The 27,580-nt window shown below is 55.2% G+C and overlaps 8 protein-coding genes across 8 annotated transcripts; 6 read left to right on the forward strand and 2 right to left on the reverse strand.

Annotated features, from left to right (window-relative positions):
• Nucleotides 1-249: 249 nt before the first annotated feature.
• Nucleotides 250-3,125, forward strand: L226DRAFT_467150 (uncharacterized protein; the record flags this gene model as incomplete). Its single annotated transcript, XM_067676031.1, has 7 exons — nucleotides 250-768; nucleotides 814-987; nucleotides 1,039-1,099; nucleotides 1,226-1,437; nucleotides 1,488-1,622; nucleotides 1,763-2,252; nucleotides 2,320-3,125. 7 exons carry the CDS (start codon nucleotides 250-252, stop codon nucleotides 3,123-3,125), a joined length of 2,397 nt encoding a protein of 798 aa, XP_067532967.1.
• A 1,728-nt stretch (nucleotides 3,126-4,853) lies between these two features.
• Nucleotides 4,854-9,785, forward strand: L226DRAFT_524720 (uncharacterized protein; the record flags this gene model as incomplete). Its single annotated transcript, XM_067678911.1, has 13 exons — nucleotides 4,854-4,880; nucleotides 5,015-5,545; nucleotides 6,134-6,193; nucleotides 6,255-6,787; nucleotides 6,815-6,896; nucleotides 7,369-7,380; nucleotides 7,742-8,180; nucleotides 8,335-8,491; nucleotides 8,542-9,025; nucleotides 9,069-9,141; nucleotides 9,357-9,442; nucleotides 9,496-9,533; nucleotides 9,641-9,785. The coding sequence occupies 13 exons, from the start codon at nucleotides 4,854-4,856 to the stop codon at nucleotides 9,783-9,785; spliced, it is 2,667 nt and encodes an 888-aa protein (XP_067532968.1).
• Nucleotides 9,786-10,577: 792 nt separating this feature from the next.
• L226DRAFT_573146 (uncharacterized protein) lies at nucleotides 10,578-12,332 on the forward strand (the record flags this gene model as incomplete). The annotated part of the gene is made up of 6 exons (XM_067684799.1): nucleotides 10,578-10,699; nucleotides 11,151-11,381; nucleotides 11,432-11,572; nucleotides 11,628-11,813; nucleotides 11,870-12,261; nucleotides 12,322-12,332. The coding sequence occupies 6 exons, from the start codon at nucleotides 10,578-10,580 to the stop codon at nucleotides 12,330-12,332; spliced, it is 1,083 nt and encodes a 360-aa protein (XP_067532969.1).
• A 163-nt stretch (nucleotides 12,333-12,495) lies between these two features.
• On the reverse strand, nucleotides 12,496-13,208 carry L226DRAFT_573147 (uncharacterized protein; the record flags this gene model as incomplete). Its single annotated transcript, XM_067684800.1, has 3 exons — nucleotides 12,496-12,881; nucleotides 12,932-13,022; nucleotides 13,074-13,208. 3 exons carry the CDS (start codon nucleotides 13,206-13,208, stop codon nucleotides 12,496-12,498), a joined length of 612 nt encoding a protein of 203 aa, XP_067532970.1.
• Nucleotides 13,209-17,347: 4,139 nt separating this feature from the next.
• L226DRAFT_546935 (uncharacterized protein) lies at nucleotides 17,348-19,520 on the reverse strand (the record flags this gene model as incomplete). The annotated part of the gene is made up of 5 exons (XM_067682457.1): nucleotides 17,348-17,773; nucleotides 17,838-18,193; nucleotides 18,252-18,417; nucleotides 18,467-18,730; nucleotides 19,467-19,520. 5 exons carry the CDS (start codon nucleotides 19,518-19,520, stop codon nucleotides 17,348-17,350), a joined length of 1,266 nt encoding a protein of 421 aa, XP_067532971.1.
• A 947-nt stretch (nucleotides 19,521-20,467) lies between these two features.
• Nucleotides 20,468-23,371, forward strand: L226DRAFT_524723 (uncharacterized protein; the record flags this gene model as incomplete). The annotated part of the gene is made up of 6 exons (XM_067678912.1): nucleotides 20,468-21,534; nucleotides 21,588-22,244; nucleotides 22,427-22,504; nucleotides 22,618-22,631; nucleotides 22,659-22,714; nucleotides 23,051-23,371. 6 exons carry the CDS (start codon nucleotides 20,468-20,470, stop codon nucleotides 23,369-23,371), a joined length of 2,193 nt encoding a protein of 730 aa, XP_067532972.1.
• Nucleotides 23,372-23,851: 480 nt separating this feature from the next.
• On the forward strand, nucleotides 23,852-25,240 carry L226DRAFT_467205 (WD40 repeat-like protein; the record flags this gene model as incomplete). Its single annotated transcript, XM_067676034.1, has 6 exons — nucleotides 23,852-24,136; nucleotides 24,187-24,319; nucleotides 24,365-24,512; nucleotides 24,564-24,629; nucleotides 24,686-24,965; nucleotides 25,076-25,240. 6 exons carry the CDS (start codon nucleotides 23,852-23,854, stop codon nucleotides 25,238-25,240), a joined length of 1,077 nt encoding a protein of 358 aa, XP_067532973.1.
• A 1,004-nt stretch (nucleotides 25,241-26,244) lies between these two features.
• L226DRAFT_573151 (uncharacterized protein) lies at nucleotides 26,245-27,570 on the forward strand (the record flags this gene model as incomplete). The annotated part of the gene is made up of 5 exons (XM_067684801.1): nucleotides 26,245-26,287; nucleotides 26,342-26,428; nucleotides 26,479-26,930; nucleotides 26,981-27,179; nucleotides 27,235-27,570. Coding segments are annotated over 5 exons (1,117 nt in total), but the record flags the coding sequence as incomplete, so codon positions are not given.
• Between the last annotated feature and the right edge of the window lie 10 nt (nucleotides 27,571-27,580).

Genomic DNA, 27,580 nt, shown 5'->3' on the forward strand with positions numbered 1-27,580 from the left:
CGCATGGGCCCCGCCTCCGTGCCGATGAAGGACATATTCGATGGGCTCGCTCTCCGCCGGTTGAAGGATTCCAAGCGGATCGCACTCTTTCTCGACGGTCCTCCTGGAGAGCTGCGCCTCGTCTTCAGTCTCTCTGCTGACGGCTTCAACCCCTTCCAGACGAAAGCAGCAAAACAGGCGGTTTCTTCTACTGCCATCTACATGGTCTGTCTCAATCTCCCTCCGCACCTCCGCTATCTCCCTGAGAACATGTATCTGGCGGGCGTGATTCCTGGCCCTAAGAAGCCCGCAGACGAGCAAATCAATCATTCGCTCGCACCTTTGGTCGACGAGCTCGAGTTGTTCTGGGAGCCCGGGGTGACTTACACAAGAACTGCGAAGCATCCCCACGGTCGTCACGCTCGGGCCGCGATGATTCCGCTGGTCTGTGATCTCGTTGCTGCGAGACAAGTGGCAGGGATTGCTCCTTTCAACCATACATTCATGCTCTGCTCCTTCTGCGGTTTGGCACAACACGACATCGAGGAGACCGATCCGACCAAATTTCCGGCCCGTGATCTCCGCACTCACCGAGAGGCGGCGATCGCATGGCGGGATGCCCCCTCCACGCAGGCGCGTAAGCTCCTGTATGATAACACAGGAATTCGTTGGTCCGAGCTCCTACGTCTGGAGTACTGGAACCCACACCTGTACATCGTCGTCGACTCCATGCACAATCTATACCTAGGTCTACTGCAGCGTCATATTCGAGATTTCTGGGGGGTGAATGTCAAAGTAGACGATGGGGATGGGTTGGAGAGGGACTCCGTGAAGGCACCCGCTCGTCCAGACGAGCGTACAATGGCATATGCCCGTGATATTCTGCTCCATGGCTCCGACTACGATCTGGATCACTTCCAGAAACCGATGCTGTACCATCTTGCCTTCGATAGCGGTTTCCGACGTACCGGTACGATCAAGTTGCTTCTGAAGCATATCAAAGCATGGGTGCGCAGCGTTCCTCTGGGTGTTGATGCAATCCACCAACCCTCTTTGCAGCGTCTCAAGGAAGGGCTTCCGCAACCGCGTCCTCCTGGTATTGCACCGGTCCCGGACCCCCGTTTGGCGAAGAATCGTCCTTCCGCCAACTCGTCAGGGAGGAAATCCCAGCTCGCAGTGCATGTTGTACAAGAGCACGCACATCAACAGGTCGATGAAGATGAAGATCAGCAAGCCTCTGGTGTAGATCCTCTGGATACCCCCGATACTCGTGAAGATGCACCGCTGTCTTCAGTCTCTAATGACAAGATGGCGGAGTCTGAGAGGATCCTGGGATCCACTACGTCTGTCAACACCCTCGTCCGCTTGGGAAAGCCTGCTTTAACCTTGATGTGCAAAAAGCGCATGCTCCGAACGGATGGAACAAGGATGCAGCTAGCTCAGCGACTATTCAATTGGGTCCGTACGTTGATCTTCCGGTACCAGGCACTTACAAACGTGTGACGTAGCGAACAAGCCAGAGGGGTCTACTGGAGCTGGCGGACGCAAAATCGTCGAGAAAGTCCCGGAAAAAGCGTGCCGTCGAAGAGGCTGATACCGAATACATCGCCGAGGATGGCCTGCAAGACCAAGACGCTACTGGAGTGAGCTGCAGTTGTCTGGCTCATAGGCACGGCACTAACGTCGGTCATCAGGCTATCACTAAAGCCGGTAGTCAGGCACCCAAGGTAAGTTGTGCTGATCGTGATGTATATCCCGACCCCCTCATTTCTTCCCTCCCCAGCGATCTGTAATTATGGGACGCCAGACTCTCGCTGAGTATGTGAAGGACCGCTCTCGAATGGAACTCCCGACTTGGATCAATCCTGCGCCCCGTGCGTTCGGCACGTCTCAGCACGGAAAGCTTAGCGCCGACCAGTGGAGGACGGTTTCATCGATCAACCTCCCCGTGACTCTTGTGAGGACATGGGGTCTGGAGACTGGACGACGTCGTGACATGTTGCAGAACTTCCTTTACCTGGTGGACGCTATACAGACTTTGGGATACCTCGAAGTAGAACCGATCGATCTGAAGCGAGCCGACCAGCTGCTGCAGGTGTATCTCGACGGGGTCAAGGAACTCTACAAGGGAAGCAAGATACAAGCGAATCATCATCTTGCGTTGCACTTGACGGTCTTCATTACCCTTTTTGGACCCGTCCACTCGTGGCGCTCGTTCGCATTCGAACGCTTCAACTACATGCTGCAGACGCTCAATATCAACATGAATATAGGTGAGCTCAAGCTTGGCGCTTTCATAACTCTGCCACTGCATATTGATGTCCTCGTCCTCTTCCGCAGGGGAGTTGGAGTCTACCTTCATGATTCATAGTTGTCGAACGGCGAACTTCAAGCCAATCCTGCGTACCCAAGCCGTCAAAACCTCGATGCCCTCATTCACTTCAGTCTACGAGAGCCTTTCCGCAGAAGATCGTCGAGGCATGCGCCTTGACGATAGCCTACGCTTGGAAAACCCCGCGGATTCCACGTCTCTGCCCACACGCCAGCACGTCGTAAACCTAGACGACACTGCCTACAGGGCAATTATAGAGCGGTTGAGGCTTGAAGGCGCCCTCCCTATGCAGGAGGTTGACAGTAGCCAGAGAACGCGTCGTCACTCTGGACTACCTGCGAGGTCAGCCGCGTCGCAACCCCAGCTAGCCGTCGCAGGGATACTCTACAAGGTTCGGACGCGGTCGCAAAACGATAGCAACATAATCTGCAGTCACCCGTCATTAGAGATGGCAGTACCCGCCCGGATTGAACAGATTGTGTCTATCGAACGCCGTACAATCCAAGGCGAAGAGGTCCGCGATACGTTCCTTCTGGTCAGGCGCTTGATGGAGTGTAGCGCCGCCGACCGAGCGCAGGATCCATATCGTGCTTTCGGTGTTGGCTACCTCTTCTACAACGAGTATGATCCACTCTTGCTCGGGATCAGGCCGGAAGACGTGTACTGTCACTTCGCCAAGACTGAAATGGACGAGGTCTTCACAAGGACCGTCGTCGGCGACGACGGCGCCACCTCGAAAGAAGAACTCACATTCGCGAAGCGGTGCGTGCATGTTTTGCCTCTAGGCCGGGTGAGTCACTACACTGCATCGTAATACCCTCTCGCTGATATGGCGCTGTCGAAAGTTGTTGCGCGCGATGCCTCCCCTGGATCGTGACCAGAGAGAAGACGTTCCCCTTAACGGCGAAGATGGAACCTAAGCTGAGTAACCAGTATAGCACTACTAGTGCTTCATTTAGACCCCAAGTTTTCCACCAAGTTATGTATCGCATTCGCTCAAATGTAAAGAATGGTATAAGCTCGGTTCAAACGTACACTAGACAAGGATTATGTGTTAAGAATTCGTCAATGATGTATTTCTCAACGACAAGTGCTTAGGTATGTAAGCTATATAAGCAGACGCTTATCTGATCGCCGCCGCCTTTACGTTTTCTTCGTGCTCTCACCTCGTGCTTGAAACACTGCGTTCCCCCTTCATACCACCATGGAAACTCCAGTTGCAGACTGTGCTTTGCAGGACAAATCATGGAGCAACCTGACAGACACCTGTAAAGCATCCGTCACTAAGGCACGAGAGGTTCCCGTTCAGGTTGAGCCACTCGCCTCAGCCTCGGCGCCACTTCCTGTAGCAGGGAACAACGGTAACAACGGCCAAGGGCCTATGACTCAGGTGCGTAGTTATTCTGATGCATCCCACACGGCTCACTGAAGCATACCGCATATCGACAGGCTGAGGAAGAGGAGGACACAGCAGGGTTAAAGGACCGACCTTGGCGCAATCCAGAAACGGGGTGCTGGTTGCTGATGCTCGACCACCACCTTTGCTCCACTGCTTCTTGCCGTTCGATTCAAGGCAAGTAGAAGGTGCGTGCTTTTCATGCGATGAACAGAACAAAGCGTGACGATTTGCCATGAAGCTGAACTCAGTTGTGGCAGTCGAAAACTTCGTACGAGGACGTAGACGGAAAGTGAACGGTCAATTCTAAGAGTTGCTTACCATGTACGATGCGAGTCCTGGGAAACGCGATATGATTCCGGTTCAAACACGTTGCCCTGGTATTGCCGTCATCTACTGATTGGCTTTCCAAGTAGACGGGACCAGTTCAGAGAGTGCTTGATAGGTGCTCGACGCATCGACGCAGCGCTAGAAGTATGCTTCGCGCGCTGCACGAGTAAATCAAGCATATGCGGTGGCCGTCGAGGCGACGAAGTGGTATCAGGATTCTAGAGTGTATCACAGAGCTGCATGGAGGCAGAGTGTGAACCACACTCAAGATACTACGTAGGTTGTAACTCATCGAGTACGAGCGCCGAGGAGGCGGAAGAACGGTCGACGTCGGGGTGGTCCAGACTCCAGAGCTCATCCCCATGCCGTCCCTCGCCAACCTGAACATCGCGCCGGTTATCCACCGGCTGTCACCGGTGAAGCCGGATGGACTGGGCGGGCACCCGTGGCTCCAGTCCTTCGTGAACGGGACGACGGACTGTGGTCGGTGTCGCGCGCACCTGGACAGGCCGACGAACTGTCTGGACGGTGGGGTGCTCCATGGTCGCGCACATGTCCTCTTGAAGTGCAAGCTGTACCGCCATTGGTGAAACTGCCGGGGAGAATTCGACGTTCCTCACCGTAAACGAGAGCGCGTTCATATTTGCGGACTCGCTCAGCTATAGCCTTTAATCGCGAGAACTCCGGTTCTCCCTCTCCCTGCGCTTCTCTGGCTATGAGTGCTCTGGGGATAGCCTGCCGGGCGTGCGCAGCCAGTCATTCCGTCTCCTTCTCGCCATCGAGTCCTGGCCAGAATTCCACTCCGCCGCACTCCCCATGCCAAAGTACCCGATCCCACCCCACGTGCGTCGCGTCGTTCCACGACCGGCCATCAGACGTATCGAGCAGGCACGCGTTGTTCTTCGGAACCTCGACGCCGACTCGGGCCCACGGGCCCTGCCCACCCTCGACTCACCGATGTGCGCGCATATGCACAGAACCGCACCTTCTTGGACGAGATTATGCATGAAATGCCGATCTCGAACGTCGCGCCGGGTGTGTTGAGGGCAGCGTCGCCTCCCGGATGGTATCGGCTGGTATCGGCTGAGTTCTTGTGCTTGAGAGACTCGCGGACTGTCGAGGCGTTGCTCGTGAACACTGCACACGAGGCTTGCTTCTCGTGTGTGATCACAGCTGGAAATTACGACTTCGCCTTGATCGTGCCACCTGCATCGTTCTCGTCTTGTTCTGGAGGTAGGGCCTTGCCGTTCGTCTTCGCTGGTGAGGAGTATCTCGATGGGGTTGGGGTTGGCCACGCCGTACCCGATGTCAGCCGCGCGATAGAGTTCCGCGTCGCTGTCTTGGGGATATGGTTGACCGCACGGACGCAGAGAAGGCAGTACACAGGACCGACTTTCGGTGGTTCTACCGAGCTGCCTCCTTTGATGGAGGTTGTCGTCCTCGAGGCGACAGATGCAGGGCCTGTCGTGTGCACGCTGGAGGTCGACCCAATCGACGTCGATGACGTCGTGCGTGTGCGCCCGAGGTTGCTCGCGCTCGCGATGAGCTCCGATCGCGCGGTCTCAAACGTAGTGCAGTCGTGCTTGTCACGCGGGAGGAGAGCGTCGATGCGCTAGAGGAGTCCAGAGGGCGGAGGGGACCAGCAACACCTTTCTGCACAGCTGCGCCACGGCTGCGCGGCGGTTCAGCATTGTCGTCGTGACATGGGAGGTTGTTGAGTGCGTGCTACGTGCGATTGATCGAACAGAGAGAGGCAGCGACAGCGTCGCGTCCCGTGACTGACCGCGCGACGCTGCGCGTGTATTACAGACTGAACGTGTCCGACTCGCGCGTCCACGAGACAGGGCCGTTCCGAACGGTGGGCTTCCCACCTCGGGCTGTCGAGGATGGTGTGGCGGGCATGAGCAGTTCCGTCTCGTCGTTTGGCAAGTTCCGGAAGACGCGGACCGCCGCAAGCGCTCTTCCTTCCGCAAGCGCTCTTCCTTCCGCAAGCGCTCTTCCTTCCGCTCCGCTACCACCACCACCACCAACTAGCCTACTGCCGCTCCTTACCACATCCTACTAGCCTACTGCCGCTCCTTACCACATCCTACTAGCCAACCGCGTTGGCAGCGAACGACGCCCCACCTTTTACCTGCGTTGACAAATATGCGGAGGTAGGCAGAGACAGCGACCAAGCATTCAGCGACATATTACTGACCTCTCCTCAGCATCAAGACTGCTCCCCACTCTGTCCCGATCATAGAGCGCCCTCCGGCAACCCCCCGGCTACACACTATACCGCTGCCACCCATCCCCACGGAGGAAGATGCTGAGTTCAAAGTCGACCTCGACGTGGGCGAGGCCGACCTCGACGTCGACTTTGAACTCAGCAACCACCCCCTGCTTAACCCTCCTCGGCATTTGATGGAGCCGCCGCCCACTCCCCGGCTGCGCACCATACCGCTGCCGCATGTCCCCACCATGCCCGCCGCCGGTGGGGTCAATGCTCAGTCCGACATAGACATCCCTGACGTCGAGACCGACGTTAGACCCATCCCCGCGGGGGAAGATGCTGAGTTCAAAGTCGACCTCGACGTGGGCGAGGCCGACCTCGACGTCGACTTTGAACTCAGCAACCACCCCCTGCTTAACCCTCCTCGGCATCTGATGGAGCCGCCGCCCACTCCCCGGCTGCGCACCATACCGCTCCCACGCATCCCCCAGGCTTCCGGGCAGATGCTGGGTTCAACGTCGACCTCAACGTCGAGGTCGACGTTGAACCAACGATGAATTAGTTTTTTTACTACGCTTCTTGATTACGCGCACCCCGAGATTAGAGGGTCGGAATGGCATTGGGTTCTGAATGGGCAGGATTTGGTGTGTATGTGTCGGGTGGACGGTGTACCGCACCACGACATGTCATGTACTGAAGTATTTGGATAATTCGAGTAAATACATACACCCGTGACCTTCTCCGCTGCCTACGGTGAACTACTTGTGGTTTGACTGCGAGCTTCAACTTGTTCAAGGTGAGCTTGTCACGTCACGACACGGCACGAATCGCGTCACGTCTTGTAAGTTGTCCGCGTCACGTCTTGTCCGCGCCAAGTTCTTGAGTCTTGACGTCGATGTTGCACCGCTGCCTCTTGTCTCCCTCCGCCCGCCTTCACGAACTTCTGGCCGGGTATAATTCCCGATAATTGCTAGCCCTTCTTGCCTTGGCGATCGACGCGTATATCTCCGACATTCGGGTCGGATGGCGGGATTCGATGGTGTTGGCTTGGGATGCCGGGGGCTAGGTGTGTTCATGGATACGTGTGGGGATGATCTACCGTGACGAGACGCGTAGGCTGAAGCCAAGGTGTGTCGTTTGTCTTCTCAGTCTCGAATCCTGCTTAATCGGCGCACATCATAAGCCCGACGTCTCTTCCGCGTCCGATATGCGACCTCTTGCTCGTGCGCTGTAGCTACTAAACGTCTACGGGTGTCGTGAACGGTATCTATCGAATCTCTGCTGAAGCGACCTCTGTCCTGCCTGCGAACGCTACCCCCGCGAATGCTGTAAGCTGCGCATGTCCTTGCGTGCACGTCGGCGATGCCCTAACCTCAGCGTTTGCATTGACAGAGTGTTGCTGCATCGTTCGATCGCCGAACGGGCGATAGGAATTGGTATGTGCGCATTTTCTGCCTCTAATCGATTCGTTTCCCTACATGTCCCTCAGGCTCCTAGGGGCGATGGCTACAAGCGCCGATACGACTGGGATTGCTACGACGACGACGAGTACTACCAGCGCGAGCGTGAGGACTACCGCTACCGCGACCGCAATGCAAGCGGTTATGGCCGCTACCCTGGCGAGTACGCCGTTGCCGATCTCGTACACAGGATAGCCGACATGAACCTCGAGCGCCGCGACCGCCTGCGAGAGCGTGAACACGACCGGGAGCGCGATCGGGACGACTATCACGAGAAGGAGCGTGCGCAGCGCCCTCGCAAGGATTCCTTCTATGGTGCCGGTGAACGCCCTACGAGCGCGTCCCGGCCTGCGCCTGGCAGCAACTATCCCGTCTCGTCGGCCTACAGCACCTCTTCTACGTACGCTGCCGCTCCTGGCGGAAACTACCCTCCATCTGCCGCATGCTACCGGCCTTTCCTCCGTCCTGGTGACGTGCTCCCGCGACCGCAACTCTGTTGCTGTTCCGCGTCCCACGTCTCCCTACGCCGCCCCGTCGCTCCTCGTCTGGTCTCTTCATATGGCCGTGGTGGCATTCCTCCTCCTGCTGCCTCTCCGGTATCCCGGTGTCTCTGCGGGTGCAGGGATCTACCCTTCAGGCCACGTCCTCGAAGGCCTCCCCATCGGCTCCGCAGTCAGCCCGAGCCCACATGCTCCGCTCATTAACCTGTGGGCCAACCTCAACCCCAACGCAGCTGCAGTCGCTTCTCCCTATGGCACTCAGACCACATACGGCACAGCGTACGCAGGCTCAGGTTTTGGAGCTCGGGCATCTCCGCGCGTTGGTGCAGTCGCGCTCGACAGGGCTCATCAGCACCAGATGCTCAGCGTGCCCGAGAGCTTCAACCGCCCGCCGAACCGCACTCACCCGTTGCCGGTCTCCCTTCTCCCCAGGGACACGAGTGCGAAGTCACCCTCATGGAAGAGTCCAACTCCACCCACTCGAGCGACGTCGCGCCCGCCGCCGGCGCATCACGGCAGCCCACCCTCTCGACGACGCCCTCCGGCTGGCGCAGTTCGAACATAAATACGCCTATCATCCCAGTATCATCCAAGTACAATGTCTATCCTGGCTATCGCCCTCGGCCTGCGCCGCGCCTATGTGAAGCAAGCAATGCGCAGACTCGCAACTGCCCAATTTCCCCGCACCGCGCTCGCTACGAGCGTCTGCGCGAGATGAACGAGACCCTCGTGTCAGGCTCGCGCAGGCGTGAGGGGAGCATGAGGGCGACGGACAGGAACGACCTGTTGAGCCCGCCAACTCGTTCCCCGCTGGTGCGGATAAGGCAAAGGTCATGTCATCGGCCACATCGACCAGCTCGAGAACTACGACAACGTCTATCTCTGTGCCACCGTCCCGAACAAGCTCATCGCTTGCTTCGCTGAGACTGGTCAGACCGAGAAGATCGTATTGTGACCGACTATTCTCCTGAAGCTAGCCGAGGACGAGGCAGACCCTCTGGTTGACGTGGAGCGGGTCGTCGACAATTTCATGTCGCAGAACATGATCCAGCCAGCGACATCCTTCCTCCTCGAGGCCCATAAGGACCTGAGCAGGCGCACTTACAGACTCGCCTTCTAGAAAGAACTTGCTCCACGCTTCCAGGTACCATCCTCGTCAACCAGATCCCGACCCACTTCGACCGCCCTCGCATCGCCAACCTTTGCGAGAAGGCAGGTCTCATGCAGCGGGTATGTGTCTCTTCAACTGAAGCTAGATCGTCTGGAATCTCACATTTCCTCAGGCTTTACGGAACTTTAACGAGGACCTTGCGGAGATCAAGTGCGTTACTGTCCACGCGACCGCATTTCCTACCGATGTACGTCCTCCAGCGATCAAACACGTTGCGAACTTAATGTTTCGTTTCACTGGCTAATGGACTGCTTCAGACGCCTCACGAGTAAGCAATCCTCGGCCTGCATGCAGGAGATGCACCGCGTCAGCATCGAAGGTCAAGAACTTCCTCAAGTGAGATGCACCGCGTCAGCATCGAAGGTCAAGAACTTCCTCAAGGAGGCGAAGCTTTCGGACTAACTGCCACTTATCATCGTCTCCGACCGGTTCGACTTTGTCCACTTGTATCTCTACCAGCGGAGCCTCACCAACTTCGTCGAGGTCTATGTCACTCGGGTCAACTCCGTTCGCAAACCTTAGGTCATCGGCGGCTTGCTCGACGTTGGAATTCAATATTAATCTTGAGTATGTGCCCCCCCCTTCCCCCCAAAAAAAGGCTGTGTGCACTTTTATGCTCCACCCTTGATGGAGTTCGTAGCTCCCGGCAATCCCGCTCCGGCAGTGCCAAGTCATCAACATTGTATGTCCTTTCATCGCCCATGGGTGGTCAGCTTCTGTTCCGCTGGACCTCTCTAAAACGGTTCGCTTTGGTGCAAGATGAAGCTGGTAGTGCGATCGGTTGACCGACTTTAATGGTGTCGCCCGTGTCAGGTACGATACTGCGCCTTCCGTGAAAGTCCTATGCTCGAGTCACCTACCGCCTGGAGCCTTCTCCGGTACTCCACCGCATCATCATGACAATTCACACTTCGATCCCAATTGGGACGTCTCCAGTCTCCTACCCGCCCCATAGTCGGTGATTGCTGCTCGATCGCAGTGCAAATCCCGCAGACACCGGTTGCGCAGGTGCACGCACTCCACGGCACCGCGACGATGATCACTGTCCCACTGCTGCAGCGGCCACACCCGTACCCTCGACGCTGGAGCAGCGGGATGTAGTCTAGCGGGACGCAGTCGTTGATGGTCCTCTCGCGCGCGCTCCCTCCTCCGCGCCTGCCGACTGAGTAGCGAGTCGTCCTGCTCCCGACCATCATGATCCTCTCCTCATCCCTCTCTGCTGCTGTCGTCCTTTATCCTCCTGTCGTCCCCTCCTCCGCATGCCCTAATCCTCAGACGCTCCAGCCGCTCTACTCCAATGCTGCGGGCCTGCGCCGGTGCACCTGTCTTGCTAAGGTTAACCATGCCCATTCGACAACCGAGCATTCACATCCAGGCCATATCGGAGTTTGAAAGATACGCCGATGGGCGCCGTGATGAGGCCCCGCGGCACTTGTGTGGCGTGTGCTTCGTGGCAAGACCCGATCCTCCCACGACGCATCCTTGGCGGGGAAGTTACCTCCTCGTTCTCTACTTTCGCTGTAGCTTGCACGTCGCCGGGGTTTCTGCTATACTACTATCCTCCAGCGTTCTGATGGGATCTATTCCGGTGCGATCACAACTCCTTTCCTTGCCGGCATCTACCGACCGACAATGCATCCCAGTAGCAACCTATCACCACGACTGCCGGACGCAGAGATGGACACCGGTATAATGAGGCATTGTGAGTGGTTGTCGATGGATGTGGTCAATAAGTGTTTGTTAGACATGCACCTTCATATACGACAGCTTCAACACCCTCACGCTTCGTATCTACTCTGTCCCACCTCACGCAGAGACTACGATCTCAGACGAAGACATCCCCGCTATGATCGAACCGGAGCAGCCTGTTACTGTATACGTCAAGCACTCCCCCTACCCAGCTGTGGAGCTTTCTGGAGATCGGGATGTGTGTTTGAAACCTTACTCGGTCATTCTTCGCCATCGCCATCTCAAGCAACAACATAAGGTTGTCGCAGGGTGAGTGGCAAATGCGTACCACTTGAGTGATGCTCACTGTTTTCGCGTAGAAACGGGCTAAATGGCGGAGTTTCCAATACACCTGCGAAGAGTACCCGCGGCAAGCTCATCATACATGGAATTCCCAAGTCCACGTCCTCATCCGGCTCCCAGAGCACGTCAAACTCTGTGCCGACTGGATCTGACAATCAGTGAGTTTCCCGCTACCATAATTCCCCTCATCATCTGAGAGCGACGTCACGTCAGGGTCAACCCCACCATAGCCGTCCAACCTCCATCCCTCGCAGACGCTCCCGCAGTCTCGCAGCCATCCGCATCTGCAGCTCCTGTTCCTGCTTTACCCCAGTCTAACCAAGCCACCGCATCTGTGCCATCTCAGGCAACCTGTGGAACGTCGCAAGGCAACCAGGTGACAGGTGGTCAACGGACCAGGTGCGTCCGCCATGCCGAGGTAGGCAAACGACGCTAACACATATGTTCCCGTCTAGTACTGGGCTCTTGTCCGTGACTCGGACGGAACACATGATGCGACTCCCCGCTCGTGATAAGACAGTTTGGTTTTCTTCTCGTGCAGATGATCTTCTTGCGGCTCCGCCTTTCATAGAGCCCTCCCAGATCCGCTTCGGTGATCTCTATGTCCACTACACCCCCGGGGATCGCAAGCAAATCTGGCTACGAACTGCGGATGCGCGATGGGAGACGATCGAACTGTATCACCCACACCCGTATATCACAGGTTACGTATTGAACATCGTCTCTAGTGGTGAACCATCGTGGGTGAAGTCTGAGACCATCCGCACATACGAGGGTCGCCTCAAGAAGCGTCGACGGGATGCTGTGAAGGCTGCAAAGGACGGTGGTATGGATGTGACCCCTACAGGTGTGACAGTACTCGTCGTTCTCCAGCGTACGTTAGCTCATCGTCTTACCTGACTCGCAGGAACGAGTTGAGCAACAACAGGCCCTTGACATCTCGTCCCAATTGGCTGTCAATTTGTTATGTATCATTTACGCTCTCTTCCCAACCATATACATCTGCGTTCGTGTATACATTCGTCTTTGTCTTCGTTACGTAGTACTACAAGACGCGTTGGCTTGCACGAGCGGAACAAACTCAGAGTACCCCAGTAATCGACCTTACCAGAGCAAACCCTGATATGAGCAAATGGGCCGCTGCCGCAGTGAGAAGGAGCATAAACAAACGCTGCTTCCATGGCGCTGTTCGGGTCTCTTCGTAGTACTGGCCGCTACGACCCATGAACTCTGCGAAGTCCTGGTCTCCCTTCACTAAGTTATCTAGGGTAGCAAGCCCATCACCCAGGGCGCGGACCGAGGAGAGGGGCAGTGCGGGGTTCCCATTAGGAGAGGGCTGGAGGGCCGCGGTTTGATCAAAGGGATCAAGGCTGAAACGATAGTACAGAGCACTAACCTTGCCACTGTCGTGCAGGACAAAAACGACATGCGCGCCGTGAGTATGCAGACATTGTCTATCAATGTACCCTGAAACATTGGATGAGCGAACGCAGGACGAGTTTTAGGCCTACACGAACATGTAAGGGCCTTCATGAACAAGGCTTGGACCAGATCTTCAGATACTTGGAATGCAGAAGCCGCCGAATGCTCTGCCTCCTGAGCGTCGGCCTAGAGGTAGCGCTAAGCGAGACTCTGCATGAATATGGACCGGATGCGTACCACAGTTAACGTTGCACTGCCTGTGGCGACGCGAAGTAGAGCCTCCTCGAAAGTAGACCTCGTCGAATGATCTTCCTCCTTCACAAGTTCAAAGTAGCCATCGACAGCGTGAGCTACAACTGGAGTTTCATTCATAATAAATGAAAGAACTGGAGGATACTGGCGGAGGGAGAGGATGAGAACAGAATGAGAAGGTCGTGTCTACAGCTCCTATCGCATCGAGAAAACGTGCTGACACCGATCTATGACAGCTCCTCGAGGCCTCGTTACCAACGCGTGTCTTCGGTGATCTCCTCTGTAAATGCTGCCCCAGACGGTGATCCACCGGCCCTAAAAATTCTGGCCCTGAAGAGACGATATGATGTACAGGAATTAACTTCTCCAATGGAGGTATCACCGAGGTATCAACATGGCAGCCTCGAGCGCACGATACTACTCTCCATTGCTTTGCGACTCACCTTGCTATCGCCATATCTCCCGACGATTCCCACGATCGCGCCTGAGCAACTCAGAGATGACTCGCGTGTTGCATAAGTCCTACAGCAAAAACGTGGCGGGTTCTACGCCTCAGTAGCAGACCGTCTAGCTTGATAGCGAATCAGCACAAGTCGTTGAGGATAAGATCGCGGCATGGCAGTACTGACAAGCCTTTCAAGTAGTACTGGCTCAATTTGCGTCAATGCTGAAAGCGGCGTTGAGCGTGAAGATTGCTGGGTCGAGTCTTAAATGACCCTCTTGCAGGCAGTACGCGCCTCCCAGAGGGCTAGTCGACGGTCAAGGGCAACCGTGGGGACGACGTGAAAGAGTATACGATACACATGCAAGTTAAGCTGCAGTTCAAGCGCCAGAGCGCGTCGCGTACCATCACGTGATGACAGTGTTAAACTCTATCGGGCCCTCTCGCCGTCGCAAACTTCGCGTCACCCTGCTTTATGGTGAGTGTGTCGTTCATGGTATGCAAAGTACCATCGACGTTCAACTTGTACTTTCCTGACCGCCTGACGCTTTGGAACTCGTCTATAGGAACTCTTGAAGTTCTACTTCCCTCACAGACAATTTGCGGCTGGTGGCCCCTGAGCGATCCTGCAAGACCACCATTCAAGCTATTCAAGCCTCGGTGCCGCGCATGTGGCCATCGTTATGCGTACTCATCCCCCACGGCTCATCCCACTGGTGACTCGCTCGTTCCTGGTAAACAGTATCGCCCTCGTATTCAACTCGGCATCTGCGGCCACCCCCTCCCCCCGGGGAACGTCGAGCCCGACAAGCAAGGCCGTGATGCCACGCGCATCGTCACAAATCACTGAGCCTTGGTTCTTGAATAACGATACAATGATGGACCTCCGCTCGCAGATCCAGCATCGCCGATGTCGACCGATGTCGAAGAGAGGTGACGTCTTGCGCCCTACACCTTCCCCGTACTGCCATTTGCGACGTCGCGAACTCCGTCTAATCTCCCATCGCGCATTGTTTCCATCGCCTGCACCATCCTACATCCCTTTCTCCTTGCCGTTTCTCGCGACGCATTGCAAGTTTATTCGGGCGACGGTGGCCGACTTTTGTTCTTCCAGCTTTGAACAGGACGTGACTGGATATTGTGAGGTCTTCATCAAGGGAGGTGGTCTTCACGCCCTCCCCGAATTCTACCGCTTCCAAAAAGATGCGCACTGAAGACCGTATTTCTTCCTGCAGGTGACGTCTTCGTTGTCTGCCCCCTCCGCAGCAGCAGCAGCAGCAGCAACCGTCCAGCCCCGCCACTCTGCGTCATCTTCTCCCCAACTTCCGCCACGTAGGAGCGTCAGCACGCTCACGATGTGGTCAGGAGACGTCTATTCAGAGGCAAGCATCCGTGCGCTTGACACGCATACAGTCCGGTCTTATGGCATTTGTAGAGGCAAGCCAACAGTTGCGGTGCAGATCGCGTCCGAGAGACGACACAAACCTGTGCCCGTCGTTGCCACCGCGGCTGACATGACCAAATCTCTCGCCGCCAAGACAGGTTAGGCGAGGTTGGACCTCAAGCGGCGCAAGGACTGAGAGGATGCGCTTCTTGATAGTCGACAGTCCTCGTCTCTTATATTGGGTAAGCATCTACCTGTACGTCATTATGACTGCTGGTGACGTCGGCTTCTTTGTCAGATCCCCCACCAAACTTGTTGACCTCAATTGTATCTGTATCATGTTCTGCTTTGGAACCGAAGTCTTGTCGTTCTGGACGATGATCTTCGAGGATGGCAAGTTCTTCTCTTCCTGCTTTGATGTGGAATCCATGGGATTGTCGTCAAGGACATGGAGACAATTACATCGTCAAAGGACGTGGAGACAAACAACCGAAGTGATGCCATGGCTATCGGTGTCGACCGTTAAGAACAAGCATGTATGTCGTATAGCTCAACCTGTATGCCAGAGCGGCCCAGTATACGTATCACTGAACGCATGCATACTACTGAGTATCTGTCCATGAGGCCAGAAGAGGGGAGTGCAAGGTGAGTGCTAGCCGAGGACAAGTCAAGCTAGCGCGCTATCGTGAGCGGCGACGGCGACTCGCGGCGAATCGGGACCGAGTTCGGAGCGCCCGACCACTCCCGACCTGTCCCCCTCGACTGCGTCCTCCTCGACGAGTTTGGAACCTCCGGCCCTGTAACGCTGGCCAACACAAGCTATGCTACTCCCCAGTAGCAGTCCTCCTGCCTTACTCTCTATATATGGACAACGACCTCAACTCGAAGCTGGCGATAATCACAGATGAAGGCGCGACATGTCCCATTTAGAAGGCCTGAAGTGGAACTTATCTGGGTTGTCTCTGCGTCAGCAGCAGCTCCGCGGGCGGCGGGCCTAGCATTGCGTACGTGCTCAGTCCCAATCCCGCAATCCATACGTCGTCTAACCCCACCATTTTATTTCTTATTTCTAAGGGCTCTCGCACTTGCCGCGATATTTTCTGCCCTTGCCTACGGACTATGCCGCCGCGTTGTGAACGACCGGGTACATACAGCGGTGGAGAATGGCGTGATTGTGGTATTGCCCGAAGTGCTGACGCGCCCTTAGACTGGGCGAAAACTCAGTGGAAGCAAGCTCGAGCATCAACGGAGGAGCGTCTGCTGTTCAGAAACAGCGGAGCATCAAGGACTGCCCCAGATTTAATATTGTACGTGCATTGTTTCCCTTCCTCCATCCCCCATAATCCAACCAGGGTGCTCTCCCCGCCAGCTACAATGACATCGTCGCGTCCGCCCGCTCGCACCTGATCAACTTGGCGCTTCACAGCCCTCCACCTCGTCTCACAGCTTGGTGATCACAACGTCCCGCAGTGCGTGTAAGGGTCGCACTCAGGCTGGGTCTAGCCGTGGCGCGCGATGATCCCCAAGCGCACTGAGCTGTCAAGTTGAAGAAGACGGAGGAAGGCTTGGCGATGACAACAGGTTGAGTGTGGTTGTGTTCGTACGCTACGCTACGCCTTGCTGGAGCATTCGCTGATTGTGACGGACAACCAGAGCGGCTTGCTGAGTGAGCACGACAATCGTAAGGAGGTGTTCGGAAGGATGAAGATGGAAACACGAACCAGCCCTCGGGCTTCCTTGAACGGCATCCAGAGCGGTGATCCGCAGACGTGGTACCTTCACAAGGCTAGGAAGTGCATGGACACCGGCTCGACAGCTCGCAGCTCCTGGACCCTCAATATTGAATGTCTGCCAGGCGCGCACAGTATGCACAACCGATGCTGTCCTGGGAGTTCTTCGACATCACGCTTCGCAAAGAGTGCATCGTATTTCTCATCATCGAATTAACGGACACCGTGCCCCCACTTCTACTTGGCTGTGACGATGTTTTGCTTTCCCTCTCTGCATAGCTCCTGTGGTTGCCGTCGTGCTGTGGTCCTATCCTGTATCCTTGCTTGTTTCCTTCATAATACACAAGTTCTTCATTGCAGAAAACGGATGCATACACGTTCCTCGCTTAATCTATTGGAGTCTGTCGCATACTCCTGGTGATTCGTAGGTAATGGGTATGTTCTGTTCCGACCTCTGGGGTACATACAACTTGCCAGTAACATCTGTGCATTATGAGTCTATGACGAGCGGTCGCGGGGTGCGTCGGAGGGAGTGTATACAGCAAAGTATGACTACGATGGACTAAGGGTGACTTCCTCAAATAACAGCTTGAATTCTTCATCAGCGAGGCCTTCGAAGCGGTTCCATTCCCTCTTGGCAATGCAGATCTTATGAACGTCATTGCTACATGCCGGTCAGTTTGTACAACAATGGATGGGTACATCAATAGAAGACATACAGGTGGTTGAACACTCCCATCAGCTCCGCGAATCGCCGCGATTGTCGAGCACAAGATGAGATAGGACATCTGTAACCTTGAGGAACAGCTGAGGTAGATGACGGCCCGTCGTGCGAACGTATCTTGCGGTGCTTCTTCCGTCGAGCGGCATCTTCTCGAGCACGAGGTGTCTCCCGCTGGCGTTTATTGTTCTTTTCATGTCTCGTGAGACCTGAAATCTGTGGTCGCTGGCTTGCGTTGGCTGCATGAAAGCATAAGGACGCCCATGCGTCCCATAATACGATGTCGAGCTGCAAGATGTCGGGCAACTTATCCCGACGAAAATCTTGAACTATGTTGCTGCTCTCGAGGATGCCCTCAATGCTGAGGAAGTCACAAGCGACCTTGATGCATGCTTGGACGTTGCTAACCTGCACATATGGATTAACATGTGAGTGACTCATACTACTGACCGGCGCACATGATGGCCCATACTTGGTGTGCAGCACCTGCAGGAATGAACACCGCATCTCCGAGGCGCTGTTCAATCTTGTATGGACGGACTCCATGCGAGGCCAGTTCAGCGAGCATTCCCTCGTTGACAAAGGTCTGCTGTGCGTGAATCGGGTCTTCGGCCTCCTCGCTCGCATGCTCGACACCACGCTTGGAGTGCAAATATGCGCGCAGCGGCTTGAGATCGTTAGGGTCAAATATGTACCACTCCGCGCCTACCGCCGAAGGATCGCTAGAGGACATCCATGGCAGCATGTTGATGGCGCTAGCAATGTCCAGATGAAGCCGGGTAGACCCTTCCCGCGATGAGTCCGGTGTGGCGATGTATACCTTAGGACCTAATAATGACTGAGATCGTACAACATTACTTCAAATCATGGAAGTTCAAGGACATACCGACATCAGGACGCATAGATGCGATGCGTGGCGGGGGAATTCCATAGTGGGCGATGAGGTTGCGGAAGCCATCATACCGTGTGTACTGGGGCATAGGGACGGCTTGCATGAATGCGTCATAGTTTTGCTTGAAGTCCTTCTCGAAGAAGGATGACGGGGGCCAGTCCTACGGGAGTTATGCCACGAGTTGTACATAAAAACGCAGAGAGGCTCACTTTGACCTTGACAGCGTAGCCTCGATCGGCGTCATTCCTCGTGAACTCTTGGAAAAAGCGACTGACAGAGACTCTCTCGGAAGGTAAACCGCCGCTCTTCAGCATTGTCACAGTCTCAGTGCCATGAGTACGGACGAAGGAATCCGGAGTCCAGGAACCCTGCATGCGGTTGTGCAGACCGCGTACGACTATGGGGATCTTCAAATGCCACAGCGAACGGAAGAGAATGTCTTGACCAGGTCGGATAACCGGGACTTTGCGGTACTTTTGAGCCCGAAGCCGAAATGTAGTGCTGTCCTGAGTAGTGGGAGGAGGCTGAATGCAAATTGAACTGGAGACACGCTCCGCTGCGTCTAGAGCAGACTGCACGCGGCCAGCTTCCATCCTACACACAGGTCGAAAAGAGTGCGCGCCCTGAAACAACCGTCAGTACTTCAACAATACTACGGATAAACTATTTGCTTACTCCCAGGGCGTTAACATCGCTGCAGTCGTGTCCGAGCTTGGCGCCATGCTCAGTATGGCAGCGGCGGCATATCTCAAATCCACACCCCAAGCAAAAGAACGAGCACGACAGAATGGTTGTAAAGCAGTAGTCTGGACACGTTTGAGGAGCTAGTGACGACGTTATGAGTCTACGAACGTACCACATATGAGTCGGTATCTCTGGTCTGGCTGTCTGCGGATCAAGTCGGGTAACGACTCGTGAGCGAGCATATCTAGGAGCATTTGGCGCATGAATGCAACGAGGTACGCCTGCAATTGTCAACAATCAGCGAGTCGCTTCATATGACACGGACGAGTCACCTGCAATTCTCGGATTTCCGCGAGGCTGGGTTCCGCGTTGAAAGTCGTCGGTGGGGTTGTCCCAGAGGCAGGGCTGAGCTCTTGACTCGGAAATTCACTGCGCCATATATCTTTACCCACTCTCTCGACGTGGCGGAACTCTGTCTTGGGAGATTAATACATGCTGAACATGTTTAAGTTAGAAGATACAAACCTTTGAATCGACAAAAATTCTCCCCGCGCCCTGCAGAACCGCCCTTGCAGACATAACACGCGGGACGCCCAGCGGTTTGTCTAGTGGCACATCTGCTTGTCTGAACCTGCATAGAGACGACGGTGAGCTGCTAGGTTAGCCCCAGTTTCGGAGGCAAGTTTCGGAGGCGCTCCATCGTCATATTTGGTTCTATTTGTATCGTTCGCTGGCCGCCCACGAAACTTAAACGTACTGAGGCTTCACGACCACGTCCACCGCTACCCCTTCGCCATTTACCACCTATCCTCAGGCCAGATGTGCGCAGCTTGTGACCCCACCCGCAGTGATGGTCTGTTCGATCGATACCCTCGTTCGCGAGACGTCGGCGGACAAGACTGGAGCAGGAGGCATAAGTACTCGTTTCAAGCTTCTTGACTTATACACAACAACTCTACTTGCGACCAAGTTGCACCTCGAGAAAGCGGACGAATGACCCCACCCGCAATGATGGTCTGTCCGATCGATACCCTCGTTCGCGAGACGTCGGCGGACAAGACTAGAGCAGGAGGCATACCGTCACGCTCATCAACACCTTCCTTCGACCTCATCCCGCGAATTACCGAAAACGCTCGGGGAACGCGTCCCGCCGTTTCAATGTCGAATCATCACTCGTTATAGGTTTGCCACAGTCGGCGCAGCCTACGAGGTTGGACTATGACTGTCATGATAGGTATGGGTTTACGCCCTTCGTTTTCACGCTTGTCTGACCACTGATTCAAGCAGAAGTATCAGTCTGATTTCAGCCGTCGTACATACTCCCCTCTTTGCTGTACTGGTCCATTTCTCTCTCGTGTTCGTATTTTTTTTTGACAACACCACAACTGCGGTACACAAGGTCCCTCGGAGGTCCGCGCCGTGTCGTCAACTTGGGGTTCGTCCTCTCCTTTGTCCACATATGTAAATGCTTAACGTCTTCCCTCAACGCCTCCCCCCCTGCCTACCGAATGCTTTCGTTCACCAACATGGAATCTAACCCACAGACCGTGTACATCCAATACAACGACTCCTGCCCCACTCCTGAGCGTGACTTTATGCCGCACCAACAAGCTCCCTCTCCCGTGCGACATCTTTCGTCAGTTGCCCTGCCGGATGCAGTTGCAACTTGTGCGATGCTGTCGCTGTCTGGTCAGGAATATCGCATATCTGCGGCCGAGGAAATGGCTCGTACGCTCGATTACACTGGCGTGAGTTCTGATGTCGAACTTCTTGTCGAGTTCCTTGCTGATTCCCAGCAGCATTATTCCCGCACCTCCATGCCAGCTAGAAGCATCGTAACCGCTGGAGCGATCGTCCGCGCTCATGCCTGCGAGGGCTGCGCCGGGGACGCTAGTCCCCCGAGCGTTGGCCTGCATGCACGCGTTATCATCGAAATCGGCGACATGAACGATGCGCGCTATGCTGAGTCCGATGTCTCGGACGCGGGCGATGCTGCGCTCAGTGTCGTGGACGAATCGACATCTTCCCCTCCTAGTATACTGTCCCGCGCTTACGGGTACCTCAAGATTATCCCCTGTTACATCTGGATGTTCCTCGCTTCTTCTCTGAGCTCCTTTGGACACGCTCTACTCTCCCTCTCCAACTATCCGATGACATCGTCTTTCGTTGTCTGTGCCATCTTCATTTTCGGCCTTCATGCCTCTGGGATTGTATCTGATACTCCTGCTGGCTTTTGTGTCGATCCTCAGCGCCAGTCATACTCTCTTTCATCCTCCCTGGTGCGAGAGGTTGCGCCAGGCGCAGACCAGCGCGATTATACGAGCATTGATTTCCCGGCGTTCCCCGCGCTGGCAGTACAGAGTTGCGCTCTGAGCCAGTTGGAAGCCAATTCAGCTGCAAGTTCGGAGCTTGCGCTCAATGTCAACCACGCGGAACTCGCCGTGACGGACACTGCCTCTATGGTCAAGACTAGCCGCCATCCATCCAGGAAGGGTTCTCTTGCTCGCGCACCTGAGTCATACGCGAGCGAAGCGAGAATTGTTGGGAGGCTTCTCTACTATCTTTCAGTGGAGCTGGGCGGTGCCGTCGACAAGTACGTTTTTCATGTCCCGCGCATCCCATACAGTTACTAATGTGTCCGCACAGTATTCTCGCCTCCGACGAGTGCGCAGTCCGGGCGCTTGCTGCACCTCAGGAAGCGATCGAGTTGCGAAGTGCAACGGCGATGATGCTGTGCTCTGCCATGCACCTCCTAGCTTCTGAGGTCGCGAATGAGCTCTCTGACGCCAGCATCTTCGCGGCGGTGCTCGACGCACTCGAAGCGAAGCTGTCAGGTCTCCGCGTGGTCAACGAAAACGATTCTATGTCGACAGGTTCTACCGTTGACTGGACGAAGCTTGGTAGCAGGCAAGGCGTCAGCAATTCGCTTACAGTGTCGAAGTGCCGGACAGCCTCGATTCCTGCGAACGTCGTTCCATTGCTCGCGTCACGGCGACCGGCGGTCTACCCGTCGATATTGAGATCGCGAGCACCGGACGAGGCCCTCTGGGGTCGCTTGCTGTTACTGAGGGCATGGTTGCAGGCGGCGACGGCGACGGCGTTGGAAGTAATGAGGATGTGTAGCTCTGGTGGCGCCAGGCAGACATGTTATACCGAAATAGAACCGCTCCTTCTCCTCATGCGTAGTCCTCTCTCTTTTGTCATTGTCGCACAGTGGTATAGCTATCGCGTTGACCCTTCTTGGTCAGCGAGGAGGATGAGAAGGGCCGTGTGCGGAAAGCTGTCTAAACAGGTCGGCCGTCAGTGCGTCAGCGCTAGCTCAGCGCCTAGCAGCGTGAAATCCCGTGACGACCACAGTCCGCAGAGACCTTTTCTTCCTCCTCCGGCGAGTGCTGATGCGTTTTCTGGTGTATGGATTAATGTCGTCTGACAGCTTACCAGCCACGAGATGGCCACAACCGATGACTCGTCCATCCTCTCTCTAGGATCGCACGCTTAGCACATGGGTCCTTACTGGCCTCTCCGGCCGGCCTGAGCTTCTCTGCCACAACAGGCGAACATAGGTGAGTGCCGCCAAGATGATGTGTATCTTGAGGGATGGATTACGAAATCGTTTCGGACAGAGGATCGCGCTGGCAAGTTGCGTCATGAAACTGCAATCGTCTCTTGTGATCAGGACAAGGCCGTCAAGTATGTAGTCCTTGTACGCCCTTCTAGTTCTATCTGAGGCTGGCAACGTCCGTCGTCAACGCCCTCGTCTTTTCCGAAAGCAAGTGCGTATCTTCTTCGTGTTCACCGTATCCTCACCATTTCACGTGTGCCGCAGGCCTATCGTCGACGAGCACACGCCCGCTTTTGTGATAAGCCCGTCTCCTCGGAGCCCCATCGTGTAGCAATCACTTGTTGATGGACGGCTACACGTTCTCCTGTGGCCTTCTTCGGTCCTGGGTAGACGGGTGGTAGGGACGACGGAAACCAACGGGACGACAGGCCTACCGGCATAACTCAGTGAATGTATGGCGGACACTCCCGGAGTCCAGTCACGGCGCTCGTGGGTGTATGAAAAAGACTGCCAGCGGCGGGCGGACTGCGAGATGTGGCGTCTTTAGGCCGCAGTGGTCGACGAACGCACGGTAATCTTGGTCCGGCACGGTCTCCGCGGGTCACGGGCTGAGACCCTCGCCCAAATCGCCATCTCGCACAGCTCTGCACACTTCAAAGGAACATCGTTCGCATTACGATCCCCTGCTCACCAACTTTCTAGGACAGTGTCTCTACTGGAACTCGCTGAGAACGCTGGGATTGTCGCGCCATCGTTAGCTGGCGGGAGTGCTCGTGAAGACCGCTCCACCCCGCTTACTGCGCCCTTTCAGAACGACGGCCGCCTGGAGACCTTGAGTCGAAGCTCTCGCGTTCCTTCTCAGACTTAACATGGGCCTATCAACCTCACTTCAGAGTGGATTGCAGGTGCACGCGTTCGCGGATTATGGCCATGCAAGATTGTCTCCCTACTGATGACGGAGATATGGCTCAAATAAATAGAGCGAAGTAGGAGTCGTTCTCGCTCTGTATCTGTACACACCACTATATGCGATCACTATGCCGGTACAATAAACTAGGAAGAATTTCCACCGCGGCCATCAAATTCACAATATTCAAAAACGTCCTCCTTACAGTCTCGTGTAATCAACGTCGACTGAATACTGGGACGAATACGATCTGATGCGACCATACTAGCAGCTGGAATGAATCGCGTCGCCGATTCTACGTCCTGAGTGAGAATAAGTACAATCATGGTCTTGTGCGCGCGCACAACACGCGTATCACTGGCAGGCGCGCCCGGCGCTGGTTCAGTTTCCTCACCGTCTCTTTTACTCAACCCACTCTTGCACCCCTCATTCTTCTCCATCATGCCTTCTGCGACGTACGAGACAGCTCTGGTTGAGCTCCATCACCTGGGGAAGGGCCATAGCGACTCTGTCAACACTATCAGCTTTTCCTCGGATGGCACATACCTTGCCAGCGGCGGGGACGACCGGACACTCATCATCTGGAACACTGTCGAGGGACGTCTACTCTACCGGCTCATGTTTGAATCTAGCGTGGACTGCGTGATATGGCATCCGGGACGCGCCGGAACTGTTGTTGTAGGATGTGAAAGCGGATATTTATTCCAAATCTACGATCTCACCCAGGTGAGTGATCCTTGTCAGAGCGAGGTCATTTGCTGTTTATGCTGTTGCAGAGGAGTACGCAGAGATATGAGATACAACTTGGAATCCTGAACACCATTCACTGCCTCGACTATGACAAGACGACATGCTCCCTGGCTGTGGGAGTGGGCACGGACGTGTACGTGATCGAGGAGACACGACAGAGTGAGTATCATTGATATTATTGTCCAAACTGCTAACAATTGGTAGATGTATATGAGGGAGCGGTCATGTTTTCACCTCCCCCAGAGCTCGAGGGTGTCGAACAAGAGCGGGAAGATCGTATGCGCCCTGTCGGAGTTCACTTCGGTACCAACGGTGAATACCTTATTGCCTCCTATTTGGCCCACGGCATCAGGTAAGTGATGTGGACTCTGAACGTGTTGAAATGGCTCTAAGCGATGGTTAGATGCTGGGACACCAGCACCCGGGACGTTCTATGGCACGTCATGCCGCCAGCTGGCTATCCGTCCATGTGAGTCTACCATGCTGGTGACAAGTGTACTGGCTCAAGTTTGCGAATGCTTTCAGTGGTTCCAGCGCACTGAGCCATGACCAGTCCTGGCTTGCGACGTACAACGTGGTGAACGGCGTGCACCTGTACTCGGTGACTTCCCCTCGCAAACAACCTAAGGTCTCACGGTTGCTCAAGCTCTCGACATCACCTCGGACGACCCACAGCGTTCACCTTGCTTTCCCCAATGCTGGTTGCAGTGTCACATGTGGTACGACTACCGGGGGTGTGCATGTGTGGAACGTTCTCAATGGAGATACGTTTCAAGTTCTCAGTCACAGCAGTACGTCGCGTCCTGTCTCTCCCCGACGTGGATACTCATCGCCTATAGACGACATCATCCAGGCTGTTGCTGTGCGTGTGAATCATTCCGCGAAGCTGGGAAAACTGACACATCATCTACATAGGCTACCGATCGCTCCGGCTACGCGTACATCGCTACTGGCAGTATCGACAAGGGCCAGTCCACATATATCAAGATTTGGCGAGCGAAGATAGGTTATTGTCGCACATATACGTCGTTGAGTCACGATGTACTGAAGACCACCTGCAGCTCGTATTGGCACAGCTGAGCAGACAGCCTTCCAAACTCGTTTTGAAGACATAGTGGACACCCTGAGTACCGTATGTGCATTCGGAGGTTATTTACCTGACATCGTTCAGCTAATTCGATGTAGAAACTTCGCCCTCTCTTCCCCCCAGGTATACTTTTCAATCGGTGGGTCACCGATACCATCATCAGCCTCGTCTTCGTAGTCTTGGTCGCATGGGTCGCCACCTTCGTTCCTTGGCAATCCATAGGGGACTTCGGGGGGTACATGGTGCGATGTCTTGGTTGTATCGTACTGTTCACCGATTTGTCTGACAGGGTGTTCGTATCAGTGGATATGTATGGCAACATGGATTCCTCAGGCAATCAACAGGGTCTCCACGGACGTCCATGAATTGATGCAATGGATAGGCGATATACCGGAGCTTGTCAGGATTCGTATCCTTGCGTGGCTGCGGGTCGAGGAATTGCTGAATGTGCAACACACGGCCAGTCTTCCAGAGCACGAATGAGTAAGTGGATAATATTCGTCGGGTCATCTACGCGGACTAACGTGTTCCACAACTCAAGCACGCGACATGCACCGCGCGTTCTGGAAGACGAACGTCAAATGTGTCCGGCTGCCGCTCCTCCTCCTGAGCCTGCCCCTCCACAAGTCGGTGTCGTGTCTGTCGGGACCAAGCATCGCATATCAACGTAACCTCTACACGCACTTTTATCTATCACATTAAGGATCTACACTGTTGTACCAGCTAGGCAGGCAATTCTGTTTTAAAGACAGTCACCACCAGAGCTGGCGATGTGTCTGAATCGGTCACTGCTCGTGGCGGCACCGCTTGGTATGTGCAGTTCTGTTTGCTTTGTGCTGCATGGGCGAATGAAATGATTGCCTCGTGGATGATTTGATGAGTGGCGTCGGCGTACGAGATATCTTCCTACTGCGACTCACTTGCAACCTTCTACCTACCTTCCGCACGAAATTCGCCTACCGAACTGAATAGAAGAGAAACCAAGCATCGGCTCAACATGACATCTCAAAATAGCGCTGGGACTGCCTATGACATCCTCAGTTAGCCTCGCTTGGTGTCTGTCTTTGTAGTATACTGACCTGACCGTCTTCAAGGTGCTTATATTGCTCAAGACGAGCAACTGCAAGATGACGGGCCTACTGCCATGGAAATAGACATGGAGACTCATGACGTCGACGGAGGTGAGTGTGCTGCGTGTCTCGGAAGTGTCGATCGTGTGGCTCATCTATAGCGGCGGAACGCCCAGCGCCTCCTATGGATGTGAGCATTCAACCAGGCGATCTCCAGAATCGTCCCCTTCAGACAGCGGTCAAGGATTTCAACACGGGGTCTAAGAGAAAGGCTGCACGAAGCCTTAGCGACGACGAGGGTGACGCCGAGGAACGAGTCAAGGTGATTGACTTGAAGACACAACCGGAAACACTGGTGGTGGATCCTGCTACGTTGTTCCGTGCAGATCTGGAGCACCCCGCAATACCTGGAGAAATTCCCTCAGATCCCACCCTATCTAGTGATTTCACGTTCTCCGCGCGAGCTGAGGTTCACATGAGCGCCGAACCCGCACCTCAGGCGTCTTCGTCCGCAAGCTCACAAGGACCAGTTGAAACTCCGACTGCCATGTCATTTATTGGCAGAGGTATCAGTCAAGCCGTGAACATGATCAAGAACATGACGGGCTCGAAGGTGCGTGTGTCTACGGCATCGTATGGTATGAATCTTGAAAGAAATCATAGACGCCGACCGACGCATCTTCCGCATCGGCACGACTCGCTCCCTTGAACCTGCTCGGCATGTTCAACACCTCTGCTGCGTCCGAGTCGACTCCGGCTCAGGGAAGGAAGCGCAGGGCACACAAGATACGAGTCGTTGGTTCTAAACAGAGTGACTCGGATGACGAGCTGATCCAGAGGGTTGCTAAGTTCAAGGAACAAAGTGAGCTTCTAGTTGTCATCAATTGCGTTGATCATGGGGAAACTCACAACTACAGACAATGGAACTGCCCCATCCAATGGTCTAGATGGTTTGGAGCAAGAAATTTCTATGGACGACGCTGCTACGCTGGACGTCACGCCGGGACAGACGTCCCCGATTGAGGCAGGCACCGCCGGGACGGGAGCAGCACCTCAGCATGCATCTTCCGTTCCGCAGCCTACTGCTCAATTTGCCTCATCGTCGGCCCAGTCCACGCCGACGTCCTCCACCAGGGCAGTGCCATCGTCGGCTCAGTCTCCATCGCCCTCCAAGTCCACACCTCCGTCCACTCCCTCCGCGTCACGATCCAAGCCCACACCTCCGTCCACCCAGTCTGCGTCGCCGGCGAAGCGTCCAGCTTC

This window comes from Lentinus tigrinus, assembly GCF_003813185.1.
Source record: "Lentinus tigrinus ALCF2SS1-7 unplaced genomic scaffold L226scaffold_23, whole genome shotgun sequence".
NCBI classification, from domain to species: Eukaryota; Fungi; Basidiomycota; class Agaricomycetes; order Polyporales; family Polyporaceae; genus Lentinus; species Lentinus tigrinus.